The following is a 22,319-nucleotide window of genomic DNA, read 5'->3' on the forward strand; positions in this document are numbered from 1 at the left end:
ATGGCCAAAGAGAAACCTCTCTCCTCTCAGAGAGTGTAACCGAGTCAACACACACCCAGAGACAAATGTTCATGGACAAATGTAGAAATAAAAATACATATATTCTGAAAAAATAATATACACACACAAACCCAAACACAAAACAATCCAAGCTCCATAAAAGCCCCTGCACACATCTATACAGAGGCACACAGAATGTGCATCAAGAGACTTAACTCGCCCTGTACTCAGTGGATACAGTGTTCAAGAGCACTTAGCACCCAGATCTACCCAGGCCATGCTAAAACTAAACAAGAAGGAGGTAAGACTCCTCAGGTGCATTTGAAACAGAATCCATGTGCCCAATTCCATGGTGAAAACCTTCCTAGTACTGGAGTGAAAACGAAAGTGCTGGAGGGGTCACTGGCTTCCCAGAGACCTGGCCCCATTAGCAGCTGAAGGCAAACGTCACAGTGCCCCCAGTATCTGATAAGCCCAAACCCTCCTCTGCCTGCCTGACCCTTCCTCACTCCCCCTCTGCTGGGGAGCTTGGGGTCTTCTAGGTGAGCCCCCAACAAGGACAAGGGAGTGCAGGCAAGCAGACGGAGCTGGTGACTGCTGAAGTTCGCATATATTTATTCAATTGACACCAGTGGGAAGGGAGGAAAGAGACAGATTTTTCTTTTCTTCCACACAAACCATCAGACAATTTCACAGAGTCTTCCCTAAGCAGAGGTTTCTAAATCAATGCACACCAGTGGACAGAGAACAGAGAGCAGCCTGCTGTACAGATATTTACACATAATTACAGGACCCCCTGACACAGCTTGGTGCCCTTGCCCACCCCACCCCCACCTTTCCAGTCCCTGACCCAGACCCTCCTCTCCCACCCGACCTCATTGCCTTTAACTACAATAAATACCCCAGGGCCTGGGGCTGAGCTGGAGACTGAGAGGGTTGCTGGCCCTGGATGGCTGGCCCCAGCCGGCTAGGGGAAAGGGAAGAAGTTCCTTGAAAAGCACCCAAACATGAAAGAGAAAGGATTTTCCTCATGGAGTGGGATCTGGGGTTTCTGCAAAGATTGTGGAGATCCGCTGCTTCACCTCTCGGTTCAGCTTCGCCTGTGTAGATACTGAGCTAGGCTTCAGAGGGAACGAACTTCCTTGGAGAACAGGAAAAAAAAAAACTTTGAATTTTTCTTTTAAGCACAAGCGGATAATAGATGTTGTTAAATTATAATATTGGACAAGCAGGGTCGCAAAGTTGAGGAAGGAAGAAAGGGAGACCTCTCAGCGCCCTTGGTGTTTCTGGTGGGATCCGCAGGGCCTGGGCAGGCACGTCTCCGGGAAGGCATTCTTCCGGGGTTGCGGAGCGGACTCAGGCAGGGAAAAACCGAAGGTTCCCCACTCCCTCGTTTGCTGCTCAAACAGGAATGGGATCTTGGCTTGGGACCACTTAGCTTAAACCCAGGCCTCGCCCTGAGCGATGGAGCCCGCTTCGTCCCAACTCTCGGCGAGATTCTGAGCGTGGAACCTGAAGTGCCAAGTCACGCGCGCCGGCCCAGGTTGGAGACTCTTCATAAATAGACTCCCTGAGTTCCGCTGGGACCGCAGGAGCTCCCGGGAGAAGCTGAGTGCGGGCCTAACTGACCCTGAGCCCGCTGTGGTCAGAAGTGGCAGCCACTGAGGCCGGCGACTTTGCCGGCAAACGGCGGCCCTGTAGACAGGAGCGCGTCCCCAGGGTGCGAGAGGCGGATGTGACCGGCCACCGGAGCCAGGGCCGGGGCAGTCAGCATGGCCAAGACCTGGGCTTGACTCCCAGGTCCCGCAGCTGCCGTGAACGGCGATCCCGGGGACCCCTCGCCGCTGCCTGGGGGTGCTCCCCCGCCACCACCATGGCCCATGATGTGGTCTATAGAGAAGGAAGGCCTCTGCCCAGCGCCTGCGCCCCCGCCGCCCGCACCACCTCCCGCGTCAGTCTTAAGGCCCTGGCGCAGGAGTGCGGTGGACAGACCGGCCGCTGTGCCAGCTGCGGGAGGGCTCAGGGACGCGGGGTAGAAAGCTTTGGCGCAGCTCAACTCCGCGCCTAGGAAGGCGGGCAGGCCGGAGGGGCCCGGGCCCGACCCTGGGGCAGGCGCAGGGGCCGGAGCCGAGGCTGCGCCAGCGAACACCGAGGCCGTCGGAGGTCCGGGTGGAGGCGCAGCGGCGCGGCCTGGGGGAACCGACAGCTGGCAAGGCGCTGCTGCGGCAGCGGCAGCGAAAGCGAAGGCGTGCGGGTGTGGATGCGGGTGCGGGGCCGGCCCCGGTGGGGGTGCGCCATAGGCCGGGAGTGCCAGCCCGTAGCCATAGCCGTAGGCGCCGTAAGCGGCGAAGCCGGGCAGGAAGGCGCCGGGATCCCCGGCCGCTGCAGCCCCGCCACGCAACAGCAGCTCTGGGTGAGGGTGCGGGTGTGGATGTGGTGGCGGTAACGGCTGCCGCTTGAAGCGCTTGCGGCGCCGCAGGAAGCTGCCGTTGTCGAACATGTCGGCCGACTCCGGGTCAAGCGTCCAATAGTTGCCCTTGCCCGGGTTGCCCGGTTCGCGGGGGATCTTGACGAAGCAGTCGTTGAGCGAGAGGTTGTGGCGGATGCTGTTCTGCCAGGCGGGGAACTTCTCCCGGTAGTAGGGGAAGCGGCCGCTGATGAACTCGCAGATCTCGCTCAGCGTCAGGCGCTTCTTGGGGCTCTGCAGGATGGCCATGGTGATGAGAGCGATGTATGAATAGGGTGGCTTTACCAAAGGGCTCCGCGTCGCCGCGCCCCCCGACGGTGGTCCGGGCCCCGGCCCCGCCGCGCCCCGGGCCGCGGCCGCGCCTGGCCCTGGGCTTCCCGCTGAGGCCGCCGCCCCCCGGGGCGCTAGAGCGCGAGGCTCGCCGTCAGAGCTGCCACCCGACTCCTCCTCGTCTTCTGCTACGTCTGCCTCGGCTTCCTCCGGAGGAGGCTCGTGGCCGTGAGGGAGCACGTCCCGGGGGGCGCGGGGCCCGGAGCGGGCTGGGAGCTCCCCCCCACCGCTGCCGCCGCCCACCACGTCTATGTCTGCGTCGGCCTCAGACAGTGCGGCCGGGGAGCTCTCGGAGGACATGATCTCGCAGCAGCAGCTGCCCAGGGTCATGGTGCCGCCGCCACCGCCGCCGCGATCTCGGGCTCCGCTCCGGCCGCGGCTCCGGCTCGGCCGCGCTGCCTCTGGGGCGAGTGTGTTTTGCGCGCGGGCGGGGAGGGGGCGGACTGAAGCGGACAGGGAGGGGTGTCCCCCAGCTTCGCAGCGCCCCCTGGTGGCCTAACTCAGCCGGTCTCATCCTGCAGGACGCACCCAACTGGCCGCTCCCTCTGCTGCCCCGGGAGCCGGAACCGGGACCTACACCCACCGCGCAGGCGGAAGGAGCTGAGCCACCCCTCACCTTGGCGGGCGTCCGTCCCTACTCCCCCAGGGGTGGAAGTCGGGGTTCTCCTAAGCCGCTGCCTAAGGCGGAAGAGCCGCGGGCTTGGGGCGGAGCTCTCTGGGTGGGGCGGGGCGGGAGGGGACCCGCGGAGTGCCTTCAAGCAGGGGCCCGGCGGGAACATACCGCCGCCGCGGCGGGAGCTGGGTTCGCGTGGCTGGAGGCGGGTCCTCCCCTTCCCACAGTTCCCGCAAGTCCTCGGCTCCCGGGAACCTCTGCCTTCAGGGCGCTCAGTTCTTGGAAGTCAAGGCGGGCTCCAGCCAGAGCTGGTAGAAGTGGTGGCAGCCCCCGCCCATCATCTCCCCAAAGCAGCGTTCGGAGCCACCAGGGCCGAAACGCCGTTGGAACGCGAGCGGGAGCCTGAGACGTCCAGACCAGCGGAGCCCAAGCGGCTTCCGGCTCAAGGGGGTGAGTGATCTCGAGGAGGAAACCGGGCGTTCGCATCCTCGCGCCTCCGAGAGGTGAGAAATTCTGTCTGCTCCCCTTTCCTTCCCCTTCCCTTCAAGGCCTTCGCGGGGAGACCCAGGGAGTGCGCCGCCTGTTCGTGATCCCTCCCTAAAATTTCTCTGCTGTGGCCGTATTTCTGGGGCTCCGACGGTCTGTGACTCCGGGTTTGCCTGTACTATGACTGCTTTCGGTCTCAGCTTCCGTTAGTCTCTGTCCCTCTTCCTCGGTCAATCTCTCACCGTTTCCTATGGAAGCTGCATTTGTCTGAGTGTCTGTGGGTCTGGAAATCCCTCTCAGCTCCCCTCTCCCTTACCCGCAGTCACACTGAGGGCTACCTCCCCACTGCCCCTATGACCACTGGACAGGTAGCAGGGCCCCCTTGGAGACCTCCCTTAGCGAATTCTGACCTCATCCCCGGCACGTGTTGCCTTTCTCTCTAGGGATCTGGTGCACCTAAGGTTGGTTTAGCAGCTTTTTCAGCTATCTGGATTCCTGCCTATCCCATTAGGCCTCTTTCTCTTCTAGCCTCTCTCCAGGATCCAGAAAAAAAAGTCCGCTCCAGCTCCGATTGGGCTCATTTCAACCTCTGGGCGGTAGAAGGGGAATGGGCGCCGGACGTGGGCAAGAGCTGACCGCTGCCCTCACAGCGCCGCACAGTGGCCAAAGGTTGAGCATTGGCGGCCTGAGTCCCAGCTGCTAGCCGCTATTAAAAGCCGGTGTGTCCCTTTTTGGGTAATTTCCTCTTCTGAGCCTAAATTTCCTGGTCTGCATAGCAGACCTTAGAATGAGGCTGTTGGGGGCTCCAGTTGTGGCTTCACTACTTAGCGGCTTCACTTACAAAAGTTTCTTAAACTATTTAATTGTCTCCTCCTCTGTGAAAATTAAATTAAAAATACCTACTTCATGACTGGTATGTAAAAGTAACCATATTCCGGACTATTTATGGGGAGGGTAATGAAAGCATGTTACAGAATCATGGGACTCTGTTCTTTGGGAGATAAAGGGGTTAGGGGTAATGTAGTCTCTCACCTGGATCCCTAGCCCTGGCCCATCCCCAGACTGCTTATTGGTACCATCTCCAGTCACTGTGCTGAATTCAGTCCTCTGTAGCTAAGGTAGGAGCAGGGTGTGAGGGATTTTGCAGTCTAGTGGGCTGGTTCTTAGGAGGGTGGATGTGAGGGTGGACGAATTATCTCCTATTGAACAGCAGCATCCAATGACTGGAAGGGTTTAGTGTAAACCCAACTCCCTCATTCCACAGATGCGGCTACAGAGGCCCAGAAAAGGGTGAGAGGATTTGCCCAGGCTTCTGCAATAAGATAGAGCAGGACTGGTTTGCAATCCCTATCATGGAACCCTCACAGTAGAACTTTTGAGCTTCCTAAGCTAAGAGCAGAAGACAGTGGGAGACAGAGCTGCTTATATCCGGTGAGAATAAGTCATCTGGGACCTCTGACCAAAGAGATGCACTTGTTGTGCTGGGTCTACATAAACTGAACATTCTTGGAGAAAGAAGAGGTCCAATCCTCAAGTCAGGGAAGTAAGTTGGACAAGGACTAGTGGCCCCAGAATTTGAATTTCCTGGGTGGTCCAGCCCTACAAACAAACAAGCAAACAAAAGGAGTTTTGAAGAGACATTTCTTAACATAAGCCTAGATAAATTCACATAGCTAGGGTTGCTGGATTTAGCAGATTTATTTTATCTGGCAACCCTGCACATACTTCAAACTTGCTCTCTACTACACGGAGATTGATATCTCTCTCTCTCCCTCCCCCGTGTACACTCCCCCCATCCCTCTTCCAGGATCCTACCCACAGATACTCCACACCATCAGCCACACACTAACTCCAACACAGCTCAGCTCTGCTGATGTCTAAATAAATGGATAAAAAAGAAACCCCACAGCATGACCTTATCCTACTCCATTTCACCTTCTGAATGTCTTCATTTCAAAAATTGGAAATCAGAATAGCTTCTTGTCTTGCCAGGACTCTCCTCATTCCCTAGGCTGTCAAGTTTCAGGGTAGAACTGGTTGAGGCATTTGCTGCCCACATCCCCTGATTCTAATGCTTCAAATAAGATGCCACCAGCCAGAATCATGGGACCCTGTTCTTTGGGAGATAAAGGGGTTAGGGGGTAATGTAGTCTCTCTGCCTCTGCTGGGCTCTGCTGCACATTAGCTACTACTGAGATCCACTTTGGAAAAAGGGAGTATAAAAACCCCAGCCTTTGTTCTGTAGGATGGGGCACGACCTTAAGGAATCATTCAGACTCTTCACACACACTTTTACAGTAGTGGAAACTGAGGCCCAGGAGAATATGTTATTTGTCAGGCTTCTGAGGGACCCTAAGTTGGGATGGACCCAGATGAATAGACTGCCAGCCCAGAACTCATGGATTTATCCAAATAACTGCTTCCCTGAAAGAGTACTGCTCTTGCTTGAGGAGTGGGTTTCTGGTAGCTTCATATGCCTTTGAACTGGGCCAATTTGTTTAAAACAATGCCTAGAGTAGGTGCACGGGGGGTCAGGGAGAAGGGCCACTCAGAGGGCAACCCAGGGATTCAGGATTCGTTTTGTTTTCTTCCCTTCTCAGTGGTCCCTGCCTTTTCTGCCTATGCATTTAGCGTCTTCCACATCTGGCAGTGTATCTACAGCCTCATTTGAGTTGGTTGTGCCCTCGCAAAAACCCGCACACCTTCACCTTCACTTACGGGTACCCTAAGGCAGCCCAGAGGCTCTGCAATTATTGGTTACAATGTGTAGGTGGGTGGTTGGGTCCGTTTTCAGCCTCCTCCTTCATCTACCTCATACTGCCTATCTTCCTTCCTTGAGCAATCCAGAAAGTTAAGAGAAAGCTTTCTGGGGAGAGGGTATGCTTGTTCAGGATTCTGAACAAGCATACCCTCTCCCCAGAGGAGAAGTTGTTGCCTATTTATTGCAAAGTATGTGTTGTTTTCAATGGCTCCCGGGCCATTTGTCCCTTCCTTTCATAGGGGTTTTGCAAACTGGCCATTCTCCTCCGATCAGGGAAAGTAAAGCCTTCCAGCGATTACAAGGATAGAATTAAGTTGCACTGCTGGAGGAATTGGTCCAGAGACTCAGGCTGAACTATGGCAGGCGGCCCTGGGTGAGAGCTTGCATACCACCCACCTGCCCAGGGCCTGCTCATCTGCACCGTGGGAGGGCCCATGGAGGCCTCAGTTGGACCTAGCATGACACCCACACAGTTCTCCAATTTCGTTCAACAATTTTCGTCCAGCCTCAGGGAAAGCAGGGAGGCGGAGGCTAGCCCCTTCCCGGCTCCCTACAGGGTTGCAGCTCTGGAAGAAGGCATTGTTGGCCACAGCTGGTCTCCCAATCCCTTTCTCCATCTGGATCTAAACCTGCTCTAAAAAGTTTGGCTCCCTTGGCTCTGGTTGGAGACTAGACACTCCAGATCATGTGACCCACAGGGGTGGAACTCAGGCAGCCGGCATTGGGGTGTCCCCCGCCCCAGCCCATCTGCTCACCCCCAGGCACCTCTGTAGCCCTGCAACTCAGCATGACAAAGTTCAGAGAGTACGAATTTCTGAATTTCTGTCTTCCTCTCCTTCCATTACTTCTGGCCACTGTCTGTACCCTGCTAGCCCCATCTGGACTACGTGGTTGGGGGCTTGCTCTAGCAACTTGTGGCCCCAGTGCTGTGAGGCTAAACTCCCGTTTGTGGGAAGAGGGTTGCCAGCTCAGGAGGGGTTGAAAATAGTGCTGTTCCTGTACTGTGGTGAGCACCCGCTCAGCAGATTCTCAGAGTTAGTGGAGAGCACATGGTTTCACATGCTGGAGAGCAGAGTTGTGATAGGCCAGGGGAATGGGGGACCTTCCAAGTTTGTTGGAGTGGGAGCTCCAGTTCCTAGAATGCTCTGGTAGGTTCCTAGGTCCCTGGATCCAGGTGTCAGTCCTGTATGTATGCCTTCTCTTAGGAAGATAGTGGATCTGTGGCTGAGTATGCCCCTAAATGAGGGTCCCCTGTTGATCTCATGCTCTGTGTCTGCAGGGCCAGAGTGATCCAGGACCTCCCTGGAAGGTTGAGCATCCACCAAAGTGCAAGGTAGTGAGACCTGTTCCAAGAATGCAAGCCCACTTCAAACCAGCAGCAGGACCCTTGCAGGGAAGGAGGGTGTGCCAAGATGCTGGTCTGAGAAGGGATCTATGTTTAGGAGAGGTAGAAAGAAGTTCATAAAAGGATGGCGCTACTTGACAGCCAAGAAATCTGGCACCTGGCCTTCTTCCCACCAAATTACAGGCTACCTGCCAGTGGCACTTCAGAACTGATGCTCTTCGGAGGATCCTGAATTGGGACAGGGCAAGAGGGAGGGTGCCTAGCCATAAGGACCTGGTTCCTCTGAGTGGCACCATCACATTTAACCTTTCAGAATCCCAGAGTGACTGGTAAGACCATACTTCCCTGCATAGGAGGGAAGATACAGTTCCCGTGTCCCGTGGGGTAAATGCAGAGCCACATCACCCTGGCAGAATCTGAGCCTAGATGGGGTGGTGCACCAGCCAGAGCCGCTGCCTAGCTAGTGGTGGATTCCTGGGGAACAGCGACCTCTGGAGGAACCTTGCATCCACACAAAGTCAGGAACTTCATAAGATTTGAAACCAAAGCACCACTTTGCCAGCTCACCTCCATCTATCCCTTTAGCAAAGTCATCCTGAGATTCAATCTTTGGACTCTACTCATTGCTCATTTGTTTCCTTTTCCAGTTCGTACCCAGGCTTCAAATTCCTGCTAAAATTCTGCCTCGTCTTTTGAAAGAAACCTCCATAACCCAGCCTGTCCCCACCTCTTCGTGCTCTGAGCTCCTCAAAAAATCGAATGCCTATACCCTCCATGCAGGCTTGCTCAGCACTGTCTAGCCCACCTGCTTCCTGCCTCGCCATTCTCCAAAGACACCGTTAATCCACTCCACCCACCCCTTGGTAGCAAGCTGGGTATGCTGTTTTCTCTTTCCCCACACATACTAGTAAATAAAGATTGAAGTCATTTGTCCCAAAATTGGACTGAAGCTTTTTCAAAACTCATTTCTCAGAGAGGGAAATTGAGATCCAGAGAAAAAGGGGACTTGTCTGAGGCCACAAATTGGTAGTAGAGGTGGAAGTGGAACCCCAATATCCAGTTTCCCAGCCCAGAGTTCTCTTCATCTCTTCTAGATGGAGAGCTAGCAATGTGGAGGAGGACTCCTTTGGACTGAGGAGGACTGGGTGGGGGAGTTTGGACATAGGAGGCGGGAGTGAAAGGGGGAGTTTGGAGGAGGGGTCACTGCTCCAGGAGTAGGTAGTGAAGAAAGCAGGAAGCACAGTTGTGCTGGGAGATCAGACCTCTCCTTCCTCAACCCCTGACCAGATTAAGCTATATTGAAGGGCTCCAGTTTTCAGAGGTTGGCTGAATATCTTATATAAGCAGGTAGGTGGGGACCTGAGCTAGGAACAGTCTCAACTCAGGCAAATACCACCCTTCCCCATCAAACACTGATGGAGAGGCTGAGATCTCTTCTAATATACATCTAGAGATCATGGCTGAGACCTCAGATCAATAGGAGGAGGCTTTCTGGTACAGAAATGGGGAGGGTACTTTGCAGATAACTTACCTGAGGACCCAGAGATACCTGCCCACTTTTGGGCACAGTGGTTGTCTGCACAGTGTACCTGGCAGCCTGGTCTTGCTCACTTATCCATCTTTACCTCCATCCCCTGCAATCCACTCACACCTGATTTGATGTTATGTATTCACTTTTGGCCTCATTCCTCTTAATCCTTCTTGGGACTTTTCAAATGTTAAGCTTTATTAGCCACTTTCCCTGACAATACCAGACTATGAGGGGCTCCCACCCTGGGCTCCCAGAGCGCTGTTTAAGAGTGACTATTGTCAGGAAGTGACTTCCAGTCCATCCCTTGCTATGGACTGTGAGCTCTTAGAAAACAAGGATTATATTGTGTTCATCCTCATCCTTCCTTTGCTATAAAATGTGGATAATAATTGTACCTACTTCATTGAATTTTTGTGAGGATTAAGTGAGATAGTATATATAAACCGCTTAGCCCAGTGCCTGAAACTCTAAAAGAGCTCAGTAAGTGTTTTGCACCATCACTATTAATCACTGTACCTCCTGCCAGGCACAAAGCCTGACGTGTAGTAAGAGCTTAATTGGTGTTAGGTATGTGGGCACTTGAATGAAAGAAAGAGTGGGTGAATGGTGTGACTTCTCCCTTTCTCAGGGAGCAAATTTGGACATGTCAATAGAGGTATATGTTCTCTGAGAACAGAGGTGGTTTCTCCCTCATCCCTGAGAGGAGGGGAACACGTCTCTAGTTTCAGAACTAGAACCCCTGATCCTATATCAGTGACTAAGCAAGATTGATAGTTATGGCTTTTTCATATCTGCGCAGACAATTCAGGACGACAGTTCAATGATCTCAGAGACCCAGGGTCGTCTTCTCCTGTGGCTCTGTTCTTTGTGAAAGCCAACTCAACTAGCAGAAATTCAACAGAAGGAAATAGCGTAGAGAAAGACAGTGCACACATGTGGGTGTGTTATGAGGGAATTAAAACCTAGGGGTGCTCTACCACTGAGCTACATCCCCAGACCTTTTGATTTTTTATTTTTAGACGGAGTCTCACCAAGTTACCCAGGCCAGCCTTGAACTTGTTATCATCCTTCCTCGACCTCCCAAGTAGATGATATCACAGGCAGGAACCACTATTCCCAGCTGAAACAAAGCCTTAAAAACAGTCTTTGATTCCCTGGATTCAGCTCTGACTGAAACTAGAACCCTTGTCCATGACAGTCCCTAACCCCACCAAGTCCTTGAGTTTCTCTCTGTGTTCTTTGCCTCACTTTCTGTCTTTTAAAATGGTTATAACAGGGTCTGGGGCTATATATAGCTCAGTGGCAGAGCGCTTGCCTAGCATGCGTGAGGCACTGGGTTCGATCCTTAGCACCACATATAAATAAATAAAATAAAGTTATGCTGTCCATCTACAATTAAAATAAAATAAAATAGTTATCATGAATCAAATCATCTACCAGACTGAACCCTGTCAAAATCTCTCAGGAGCCCCCCATTGCCTGTAATACAAAAGTCACTCTCCTTTGTGTAATGAGTTAAATGGATATACAGATTTGGGGTGTCCCAAATCTCCGTGTTGAAGGAAACCTCTCCTGCAGCACTCCATGTGATCCAATGGGGCTGTCCAGTCTCTGTCTACCTCCCAGCTACCCCAAGAGCAGACAGGCAACCTGGCTGGATCAGCATTGCTAAGGCAGGACCCAGTGATTGGTCTAAGCAGTAATAAGTGGCGTAAGCCGAACAAATTACTCTTTCTCCATAATTTGACACATACTGCTGGGACTTGGGGGCATATATAGAGACTATGGGATTCTGGGTTACGTGCAGTTTGAGATCTGGGAAGGGGACTTCTCCTTTTGGATTGGAAGACAAGCATGCAAACTCTGCTGCCAGAACCCATCTTTCCTGCCATGTAGAGAATGCTGTCTGACATGGAAGCCCACACACAGAGAGAAACAGCCTACACCGAGAGATGGAGTCTTAATAACAGTGTTTGAATCCCTAAACCCAGCTCTGCCTGAAACTAGAACCCAGAGACATGAAAGAACTAAGTCTTCCCTTTTGCTAAGCTAAGTCGAGTTGAATTTCACAAATAGCAGAGCCACAGGAGCGGAAGAGCCTGGGTTCCCAAGACCACTGAACTGCCACACCACCCTGAACTGCCTATAGACTTTATGTGAAAAGGACATAAATGTCAATCTTGTTTAAGCCATTAATGTAGCATGGGGGGAGGGGGGAATCTGTCACTGACAACTAAACCTAACCCTAAATAATACAGGAAGGGATGGCAAAATGTCCTGTAGATATAAAGGAAAGGTCGGGGGTTGTTAGCCTGGATATAAACAGTGGGTACAATCACCATCTCCAAATCCCTACAGGGCTGACCTGAGCCAAAGAAACCAAAGCAAATGAAAGCCAGAAGGCTGTGGTGAGACTTACTTTCTGTGACTCCATGCAAGAAAAACACTCTAACAGGGCTGTGCCTCAGAGATACAATAGGTTACCCTGTTGGTCAGGAGCTCCCCATCACCAGGAGTGCTTGAGTAGAGGCCAGATCATCACTGAGTAGAAATCTTAGAGGCATCGGGTAGAGCAGAAAGAGTTCAGGTATTAGAGTTGGATTCAAATTGTGCTTTTATCACTTATTAGTCTCAGACAGGAATGTCTCTAAGCCTCTCTCTCTTTGTTTGTAAAGTGTTCAGATATCTGTTTTGGAGACTAGGACCAAGGAAATTTCTTAGCCCACTCTTGAGACCTAGCAATCTAGCCAGAGCCAACCATGAGTCAGGATGTCTCAGCAAGGCTCCCCACCCTCCCCTCCAACCTTGATATGTCTGGGATGTCTGTTCTATCCTGCTGGGAGAATGTACCTCCCTGTGAGGCCTGAATCAAAAAGTTTGGGCTCTACTCCCAGCCTTGCCTCTCTTTATCTTCCTGAGTGACCTTAGGCATGCCCCATCTCTCCCAGGGCCTCAGTTTCCTTATCAGACAAATGAGAAGAGCATCCCTTCCTACATTTCTGAATGTGAGCAGTTACCATTCACAGCAATAATAGTGATGTTGCTGTAAGGCATTGCCCTTCCCAGTCTCCTTGGAGCTGCCAGAACAGGTGCCTCCTCATGCCTGGCCTACATCAGCCCCAAATGGCACTGACTGCTACATGAGCTGACATCACAGCCAACCCAGAGGTTTCTAGGCTGCTAAGGGCCTTGTTTCCAGCCATGGAGTTTGGCTCCCTGCTTATCCCATGCATGCCTTCACAGGGGTCTCTGATCTTCCCTTATCCACTTCCTCTATCAAACCTGAGGCCACTCATATTTGAGGGGATCAGAGGCAATGAAATGGGAAATCTAAGGCAGATCTTAGAACATGATCCTGCAGTCAGAAGACAAGAGTCACAACCAGAGTCCAAATGGGGTAAGAGTGGCTTGTACCAGAAAGCCTGGAGACCTGAAAGGCGGAGGTCTAACAGCTGCTTCTCCAGACTGGGGTTGTGACTCAGTGGTAGCATGCTTGCCTAGCATGTGTGAGACACTGAGTTCGATCCCCAGCACCACATAAAAATAAACAAAAAAAATAAAAGTATTTTTTTAAAAAAAGCTGCTTCTCAGCCGAGCACAGTGGTACACGCCTGTAATCCCAGTGGCATGGGAGGTTGAGATGGGAGGATTGCAAGTTCAAAGGCGGCCTAGCAACTCAGTGAGACCCTGTCTCTAAATAAAATTTGAAATAGGGCTGGGAAGGTGGATCAGGGGTTGAGCATCCCTGAGTTCAATCCCCTGTAACCCCTCCTCCCGCAAAAAAAAAAAAAAAAAAAAATCCAAAATGCTGCTTCTCCACACCTGCCACTGATGCCTAGGGCTGGGGCTAGAAGAAGCCATCACACTGGACAGCTTGATAGTTAGGAAACAGGTTCCAGGATGGGAAAGGCAAGTACCCAGGTTTCCATGATCAGAAGCCAAAATACCTGATGAGGGGACCTGATGAAGGCCCCTGGAAGGATGGCAGAGGAGTTGGAGAAGATAAAATTTGACCATGGTCACCAAGGGCCCCTTTGAGAAATAAAGGTGGATAGCTATTGAAAGAGCCAGTACACAGGGTGCTTGGTACCTTTACAAGGGCTACATGGAAACCTACTTCTAGAGATTTCTCCTGAAGAAATGCCTGCACACATACGGTATGGAACACACACAAGCTCTCTTTGCAGCACTGTTTGTAATTCTAAGAGGTTAGACATGATGTAAATGCCCTTCAATAAAGGGATGGCTAAGCAAAGAACAGCACTTCCATAGCATAGATAGTATGCTATGTAAAATGAATAAAGAAAACAGTCTAAAGTATGTTGTAGAGTGAAAAAAAAATTAAGATATGGAGCAATGTAAACATCTATGCTTCTGATTGTTGGGGATTCTTTTTTTTTTAAAAATCATTATTTATTTGACGGATAACTTCTGAATTAATATAAAGAAATGACAATAACTTGTATATACATTCATTTAAAATATTTTCATTAAGCACCAAGTAGAACAGTTTCTGATCTTTTCACCAAAAACATTTTTATCATTGAAAGACTGCCTCAAACTTAGTTTATTTTGGGGGGGTGCGGCAGGGCAGGGATACCAGGGATTGAACTCAGGGGCATTCAACCACTGAGCCACATCCCCAGCTCTATTTTGTATTTTATTTAGAGACAGGATCTCACTGAGTTGCTTAGCACCTGGCTTTTGCTGAGGCTGGCTTTGAACTTGCAATCCTTTTGCCTCAGCCTCCCGAGCCACTGGGATTACAGGTATGTGCCATTATGCTGGGCATTTATTTGGGTTTTTAATCAAGAAAACTAAAGCTGCCAATCAGAGCTTCTAACTGGCATGAGATGACCAGGTTAAAACCCTTATGAGTAAAAAATAACTTTTAAGTTTTGACCTATACATTCCAACCAAGGGGAGATACACTGGCCTCAGGCTAGTCATCACAGGTCATAGGTCCACAAGCCAAGTATCATCCTCACAGCTCACAAACAAAATGGGTAATACGTATACACAAAGTGAGTACAAAATACATGTTTCTGTATATTCCAGGGGAGTAATGCCTATTTCCCATGAGCATACAATGCAGCAAGGGGCACAAAAAAAAGACACCATTCACTACCCACAAGACAGTGGAAAGAATAAAAGTCCTGTGCCCTGGGATGCCCTGGAATGGAGTGGAGGCTTTGTGGACCAGGTGGCATCCAGGCCACACCAGGAACATGAGTGGATATCGAGACGCATGGGGAGGGATCTTCAGGGTTGGAAAGGACAAAATGAACCAAGACACAGCCACAGATCCACTGACTATTCAGAGGACAGAGAAGTGTTTGTACTGGCTGAGGGATATAATATATGAGTTGCATAAAACAGAGAAAAGAAAACCTCTTCTGACAAGAGGGCAAAATACCTTCCCCACAGAGGATTCACATGCTCTCTGTGGAGGTGAAGGAGCTGGGGATCACTCTGCAGGTCACCTCCACTGTTGGGGATTCTTTCTCTGAGGAGAAAATCATGTCATATTTGTATTGCTTTATATATATGCAACAAAAATGTCTAGAAGGATGAATAAAAATGAATAATTGATTATCTGCTAGGGCAAATAGGGAACAAGAATGGAAGGGAATTTTCATGGGATACTTTATAAAATTACTTATTTCTTGGTACTAGGGATTAAACGCAAGAGTGTTTTACCCCAGCCCTTTTTGCTTTTTGTTTTGAGACAGGGCCTTGCCAAGTTGCTGAGGCTGGCCTTGAAATTGCCACCCTCTTGCCTCAGCCTCCAGTTGCTGGGATGAAAAGTGTACGCCACCACACCTAACATTCATAGAATACTTTTAAAACCAAGTGAATATATTACCTATTCAACAATTAATTAAATGCTTTAAAAGAAACAATTGAATTATTCCAATAAAGACTAAATGCAGAACATACAATAATATAAACCATTGCTATAGCAACACTAAAATAATTGCTATGGGCAACAATAAATACACTTCCCATGGACTCCAACCTGAGAAGATAGTTGGTGGATGTGAATATTGAAGGCAGGTGGATGTGAAAGCCAGATTTAGTGGTACCTGTAAGTGTCCATCACTGGCCCCCAGGAGGGAAGTAGGCAGGTCTGCTCACTAGGACCCCAGATCTGCCATCCTTCCCTCCTGTTCTGCTCCCTTTCCTCTGTCTTCGGCTGCCTCCCTCTCTTTGTTCCACCTAAATTGCTTTGAAAGTAGTCAGTTTTTTCAGTTGCCGAGGTTGGGCAGAGATTAGGATGAAGGGAGGCAGAGGGATTTTCACAGAAATCAGAATAGCAGCTCCTTTCCTTTCCTTCAACCCAACCCAGAACCAAGTTCCTCTAGGAAGCCTTGCCTTTGCGAGCCCACAAGGCCCCAGCTGCACTCCCCAACCCCATCAAGTCGTGGAGACAAATGCCCAGGCTGTAGCCTGTGTCTTCTCCAAGCAGGGTTCAGAACCCCTATCTCTAATTCTCTCCCTCAACCACCTACAACCCAAGTCCAGCCTCCAGACAAGGACAGCCCAGGCCAAAGCCCCAGAACTGCCCAGTGAGGGAGACAGTTGAGGAAAGAAAACAGGCCCTATCTGGAAACCCACATTCAGGCAGAGTAGAAAAATCTTTCCTGCTGATTACAAAGACCACCCCCACCCAGACATAGAGATCAGAACACATTCTGTCTTCAGAGGACACTAAGGCTGAGGGCAGGGCAGAGGCTCAGACTGGTGAGTGACCAGGTGACCTACAGTTCCCTCCTCTTTTGAAGCACTCTACACACTATATTGTCATATCCACCAATATTGACTTCTCTAAGCTGGGACAGTATCTGCTGCATCTCTGCAGTTGGGGAGAACAGGGCCTGGCAGAGTTCAGAAGCTTGGGAGAGTTAGGAATTGCTGCGAGGAACAGAAAAAGGAAAGGACTTGTCTAAATGTTTGGTCTGGGACTAGACCTCAGGTTTTCTGTCCTCAGCCCAGCATCCTTTCCTCAATTTCCCTCTTACAGAATAGATCAATTCTCTGCACCTAGGACACCCATCCACCCCTATTCCAAGACCTCCTGCAGTAGGGCAGCTACCAAGGGCTGCCAAGAGGAATGTGGAAGATCTGGGAGGGCTTCTCAGAGGAGGTGTTAACTGCAGCCAATTTTCCTCTTCCATGCCAAACAACTGGGTTTCCCCCTAGAGCAAGTGCCTTTCAGCCATCAGAACCTCCCCTCCCCACCAGCCCCAGAGAGTATCCAAGTGGATCCGGCTTCATTCCAATGATTTCCTACTCAAGTCTGGTACATATGAGGTGGCCAATAGGTGGCGCATTTGTCCCCACAAAATTGATCAGGGAGAGAAAGGAGGATGGAGTATAAGAAAAGGAGAGGGAGAAGGGCAGCATGGAGCTAGGGAGGGAGTTGAGAACAGAGTGGAGGAAATAGGAAACCAAAGACCTGTCCCCTGGCTTGGAAAGATCCCTTTCAAGATAAGGACTGTGGGTGTGTGTGGGGAGGATGTTGGGGTAAACTGAGAAAAGTTATTAATGCCCGGGGTTTTTCCATCCGAGTTTCCACCTCCATTCACTTCTCTGAGAAAGGAGAATGACTTTGGAGTCAGACAGACCTGGAGTCCAGTCCTGAATGTCACTTGGCAGTTTGACTTGGGTAATTCACTTGACTTATGAACTCCAGTTGCATCATTTATAAATGTGATGATCTGCACAGCTTATATAAAGGGGTGATAATAATAATCCTAATAATGCCATTTTTTTATTCTGGGGATAAACAGCACTTGATGGTATACTTTTTATATTGCATTCCTGGATTCAGTTTGCTGGGAAAATTTCCATCTTCTTTCATATGTGATATTAGACTATCTATGGTGGGCTCACCCCTTCTTTACCAGGTTTTGATAACATAAATAGGTAGATTGACTTAGGATGATTTCCATTTTTGTTTTTTTTCTGTATCAATTTATATAATTAGCAAAATAGTTTCTGATAACTTAACAGACAACACAGTCCACCCTAGGTGCCCTCCCGTGGAAGCAATGAGAAGAACTGCTCTGACAGTGTTTTCTTTTTTTTCTGTGCTCAGAGGTCTGAAATTAGTTACTCCTTAAATTAGTCAACCCAGACCAGGAGTCCTTAAGCTTTCAGAGTCAGCATGAAGCTGTGGTTAAATGGGAAACTTTGTGGTCTTGCTAAATTAGGATTTCAGTTAATGGTTGACTGTTTTCACATATTTGTATGTCTACTTTTCTCATCTCCTCCAAGCTACCCTCCTGTTCTAGCTGGATACTGCAGTAGCCTTTTAACTGGTCTCCCTACCCCACCCCAGTTCTCTCTAACACCATCTCCATAGCATACTTGGGAGCTATGAAATTTCCTCTGAACACAAGGTTGGCTATATCCTAAGGATTTTTTTTTCCCAGTGCTAGAGATCAAACCACACACATGCTAGGCAAGTACTCTACTACTAAGCTATATTCTCAGTCCCATTCTTTGGATTTTAATATGAACTGTTCTACTTTATTGATTTATGAATAATCTCTAATATTAGCTTTCTTCTAACGAAAGTTATTTATTTAAATAAGCATTTTTAAATTTTCATTTGCTTCACTTGAAGTATGACCCAATAATATATTCTTATACATGTAGAAAATAGAGAATCTTGAAATGTTTTTTCATTGCAATGGTAATATTAAATACATTAATATTTAAGCATAATTGGGGTCAAGGTCCTCCTTAAAAAAGAAACCTGATATTTAAAGTCTTCATTTGCACTTATTATGAAGTGATATGGGGCAATACATGTAGATTTTATAAATAAATGTTGCATTTGGGCCAGGTGATGGAAGGAATAGTTCCAGTTCGTTGAAAAGAAAAAAAAAATGGTGGATGAATTTAGTCAAGACATTCCAACCCCAAAAGATCTGCTATAGAGAAATCAACACCACATTTAGAGTGCAAGTGATTTAGTTTCAGCAAAACAGTATCTTTTTTTACATTTGAGTAATGCTGTGAACTTGAATTTTTATTCTGTTGCTCTGTTTGAATTTAATTGATAATAATGTTTAACAGTTACATAAAAAGTAGAAACTTAAGGAATTTATACCTACACATACTAAGTGACATTATAATAAAATTTAAAGTCAATACTAGAGGTCCACATTTTTTTCCTTTAAAGTAGACCCTATTAACCTCCTTTATCCTACCTCTGTCCCCATACTTCCAGGAACTCTCAGAGTTACTTCACATGGGCTTGAAACAACCCAGTTACTACAATGGAGGGCTCTCCACATTACTCATTATTCTTTCCCAGGTAATTGCCTGCATTCCCAGGTGCCCAGAGGTCTGAAAAATGCCTGAAGGAGCCTTTCTGTTGTCATCATTGTCAGTGTCCCTACCAAAGGTGTCATTTTCCAATATACTCATGCTTCCATGTGCCAAGGTGATGTTGCCTTCTTTCATGTGCTGGACTCAGAAGGTCCTCAAACAAACTCAGCATCATCTTGGGCCCAAAGGTAGCATCCAATGGTACAATTACCTGAAGTTAGGTCACAGCCCTCTCTCAGGGCTTTTCTTGTCAGCTCTCCTTCTATAAGGAGTTCTCAAAGCATCCCCCCTTCATCCTCCTACCCACTTACCTTAACACTGAGCTACGTTCCCAGCTTCCTTGGAGGAAGTGCATACTAAGCTGAGAAAATACTTCCCATTCTCCTGTTCCCCAGTCTCCTCCATAAAAGTCTACAGAAACACAGTTTTGACTCAACTATTTCGAAGTCAAAATGCATGCTTTGCTTCTCATGCTAAAACAATCATCTTATTTCAGATGTGCAGTTTCCAAAACAATTTACCTCTGCTGGAACAAGGAAATAAACCAAGAAAAAGGAAGATATGGGATCCAGGAAGCAGAAGATTCAATACAGAACAGAGATGGAGGGAATTCCAGGTCCACATCTGTGCAGCAGACATGGAAAGCTGTCAGTACAGACTGGAACTGGAGGATGGAGGGATCTGGGAGAGATGTCTCCAGGAAGGCAAAAGCATGCAACTAAAAGGAGTGATGAATTTCATAATAAGTTTGACTCACAAAAAAAAGTGTACCACCGTGCTATCAGAAGGTATGGGAAGATTTAGCAGTAAGTATAAAGGAAGCTGAGCAAATAAAAAATCCCAAGGCATTATTAATTCCAGGAAAAATAAAAAGTTGCATCCCCAAAGAAAGGAGTTGTGATCATGGTCCACTAGTAACTTACCAAAGAATAATATTTATACAGTAGTAATAATGTAAGTACTAAGAACTGAATTAACCAAAAATTGGTGATATAGGTAGAAATGGGAAGAGAGAGACATTTTAGAGGTAAATATTCTCTATCATAATAGAAAGTTAAATCATTACTGTTTCAAGAGAGAGGAGTATAAGCATGGAGATATGGAAGTATATTCCATAAGAAACAAATACGAATTGAAAGTAGATATATAGGGGAAGATGCAGGTTTCCTATGAGTGGGGGGAAATGCAGGTTTCCTAAGAGTGGGGTAAGACACCACTGTAAGCCTTTGATTATTATTTGACTTGTTAGATTATGGGCTTCTTTAAATTTAATAAAAATTAAAGTTAAGCATTTAAAATGTGTCTTTAGAATAAAATGACTTAAATGTTTCTATAAGAATGAAGAGGCAAGGATCTATTAAACAATTCTGAAGTTTTCATTTAGAGTATTTTTTCACCCAAAAGGAGAAAGAATGTTGAAATCTCACTAATAGACAAAAAATGGTGACTTTAAAGAAAGAGTTTGGTTAAGTTTTGTTTTTTGTTTTTTTCACATGTGCCAAATGACATATAGCTTTCCAACTATGAACTCTCTGAGAACATAAAGAGTCTCTTATTTGTATTTCTATTGGCTTCACAAATGGACACAGAGCCTGGCATACAGTCAGCCCTTGATGTTGGTGAATAAAGAAAAATTCAGGAGGCATTTTAAAATAAAAAAGTTTCTGACTTTCCAGTTCAGCAGTTGCCTTTCTAGAATGTCCCTACAAATATTGTCTCCTTGTCCTCTGAGTGGTCAAAGATCCTGGAATTAAGACCATGAAGTGATGACAATAATGGAATTCAGAGATCAGGAAGCACTCTCCAACTTCAGGACAGTGAGAAGGTCCTTCCCTTCCCTGGGAATTTCTTGAATTCGGGAGAAGTTTATCAACAAACAGGTCCTCTGAGGTAGGAAGAGGGACTGAAATATCATTTGAAGCAGAAAGTTTGCATTTTGATCTCTGTGGATCTCTGTTTAGAAAACGCAAGTCTGGATTTTCTGCTGCATACTGAGCCCAGGGAGGTGCAGTCTCCTCAACTGACAAGTGAGGAAATTGCCTCTTCTTCCACCTCTGTCTCCTCTTTTTGACTTTTACACAAGTCACTGTGGGGACTGTAAGTAACAATGGACAAAAGAAAAAAAAAGTGTCAATCTGTATACAGCCCACTTAGTCATTGTTTGGTAAGTTGGGCACAGTATTAGACCCTAGGAATTCATTTGTTCAGTCAACCATTGAACAAATATTAAGTGAAAGGCTGCTCTACATCAGGCAAATTGGATCTAACCCTTGCTCAAAGCAGTTAACAGTTGGGGGAAAGGGTGTGTAATAGGGCACTTTCTACTGCACTGGGCTTACCTACTGCCCTACCTCCAAAGAGAGCCTTCCTCCTTCCTAGATTCCCTGTACCTTTCCCCTTTATGAGCTGCTCACTGTTTGCTCTCACCCTCCACCACCACCCCACAGCTTCTAACAGTGGTATTTAGAAGAGGTGCATCAGGCACATCCAACAAACAAATCATATTTACCCTGGGTTCAAGACAAACCATCCTCTATTCTCCCTATCCCTAATCCAGGCTCTACTAGACCAGGAGCCCTGGGCAGAAAGCTTGGCAAAGCCTGCTGCTTACCATTTGGGTCAGCACCAAAGAGCAGAACAGGGTCAAAGGCCAGCTCCCTCTCTCAAACTTTAACCTCTGAGTATCCTGCTCCATACTGCCCTGTCCTTGGTGCTGGGTCAGTCATGAATCAGCTCAGATCAATGCTGCTGCACCTCAATTCAGCAGAAGAGGTAAAATAGTAGGCACAGCCTACAATGCATGCCCTGCTCCAGAAGTGAGGTTCAGAAGGGTGGTGTGGTCTGTGAAGTCTCACTCTTCTTAAATCTTTTAAACTGAGCATTCAGCCTGAGACTGGTGCCTTTCCTCTAGCTTAGTGCACATACTAATCATCTGGGAATTTTGTTAAAATGCAACATCTGATGATTCCATGGGTTGGTCTGAGGTGGTGCCTGAAATCCTGATTTTCTAAGAAGCTTCCAGGTGATGTTGTTGGTCCATAGACACACTTTAAACACAAGGCTCTAGAGCACTTATCTCATTTCTCAGAGCAATGATAATTAATGTCTTTTCCCCCATTAATCTACACAGTTTTTGAGGCAGTTTTTGCCCATTCGTTCAGTGATGTATCCACAGTGCCTAGCACAGTGCTTAACACATTATTAAAGATTCACTTGGAGGAGTGAATGAAGGTCAATGCTCCCTTATCTATGGGCGGATGCCAAAGAGCAGGCCACCCTGTTGCCCAAATGCACTCATATAAGCATGCAAACACCCATGCAACCCCATCTCACCTCTACTAGGCTGAGACGTAGATGATGAAGACTAGGCAGATGTGCACAGCTATGGCTGAATCACCTCCTTTCTGCACTTCATGAACCTCTGATGATTCGCAAGAGGGTTCA

General features: G+C 48.2%; 1 protein-coding gene and 1 long non-coding RNA gene across 2 annotated transcripts; one reads left to right on the plus strand and one right to left on the minus strand.

Annotated features, from left to right (window-relative positions):
- Positions 1 to 866: 866 nt before the first annotated feature.
- Foxd2 (forkhead box D2) lies at positions 867 to 3,467 on the minus strand. The gene has a single exon (XM_046418891.2). The coding sequence runs from the start codon at positions 3,125 to 3,127 to the stop codon at positions 1,646 to 1,648; it is 1,482 nt and encodes a 493-aa protein (XP_046274847.1). The 5' UTR covers positions 3,128 to 3,467; the 3' UTR covers positions 867 to 1,645.
- Positions 3,468 to 3,533: 66 nt separating this feature from the next.
- Positions 3,534 to 20,550, plus strand: LOC124075359 (uncharacterized). Its single transcript, XR_006846013.1, has 2 exons — positions 3,534 to 3,913; positions 19,372 to 20,550. It is a non-coding gene; the product is annotated as an uncharacterized LOC124075359 (long non-coding RNA).
- Positions 20,551 to 22,319: the final 1,769 nt, after the last annotated feature.

This window comes from Marmota monax, unplaced genomic scaffold, assembly GCF_021218885.2.
Source record: "Marmota monax isolate L192 unplaced genomic scaffold, Marmota_monax_Labrador192_F-V1.1 WCK01_AAM20220418_F8-fsc00008, whole genome shotgun sequence".
NCBI classification, from domain to species: domain Eukaryota; kingdom Metazoa; phylum Chordata; class Mammalia; order Rodentia; family Sciuridae; genus Marmota; species Marmota monax.

Excerpts from the sequence above, each read along its gene's own strand:
- Foxd2 (XM_046418891.2), bottom strand. The coding sequence starts at position 3,127 with ATGACCCTGGGCAGCTGCTGCTGCGAGATCATGTCCTCCGAGAGCTCC.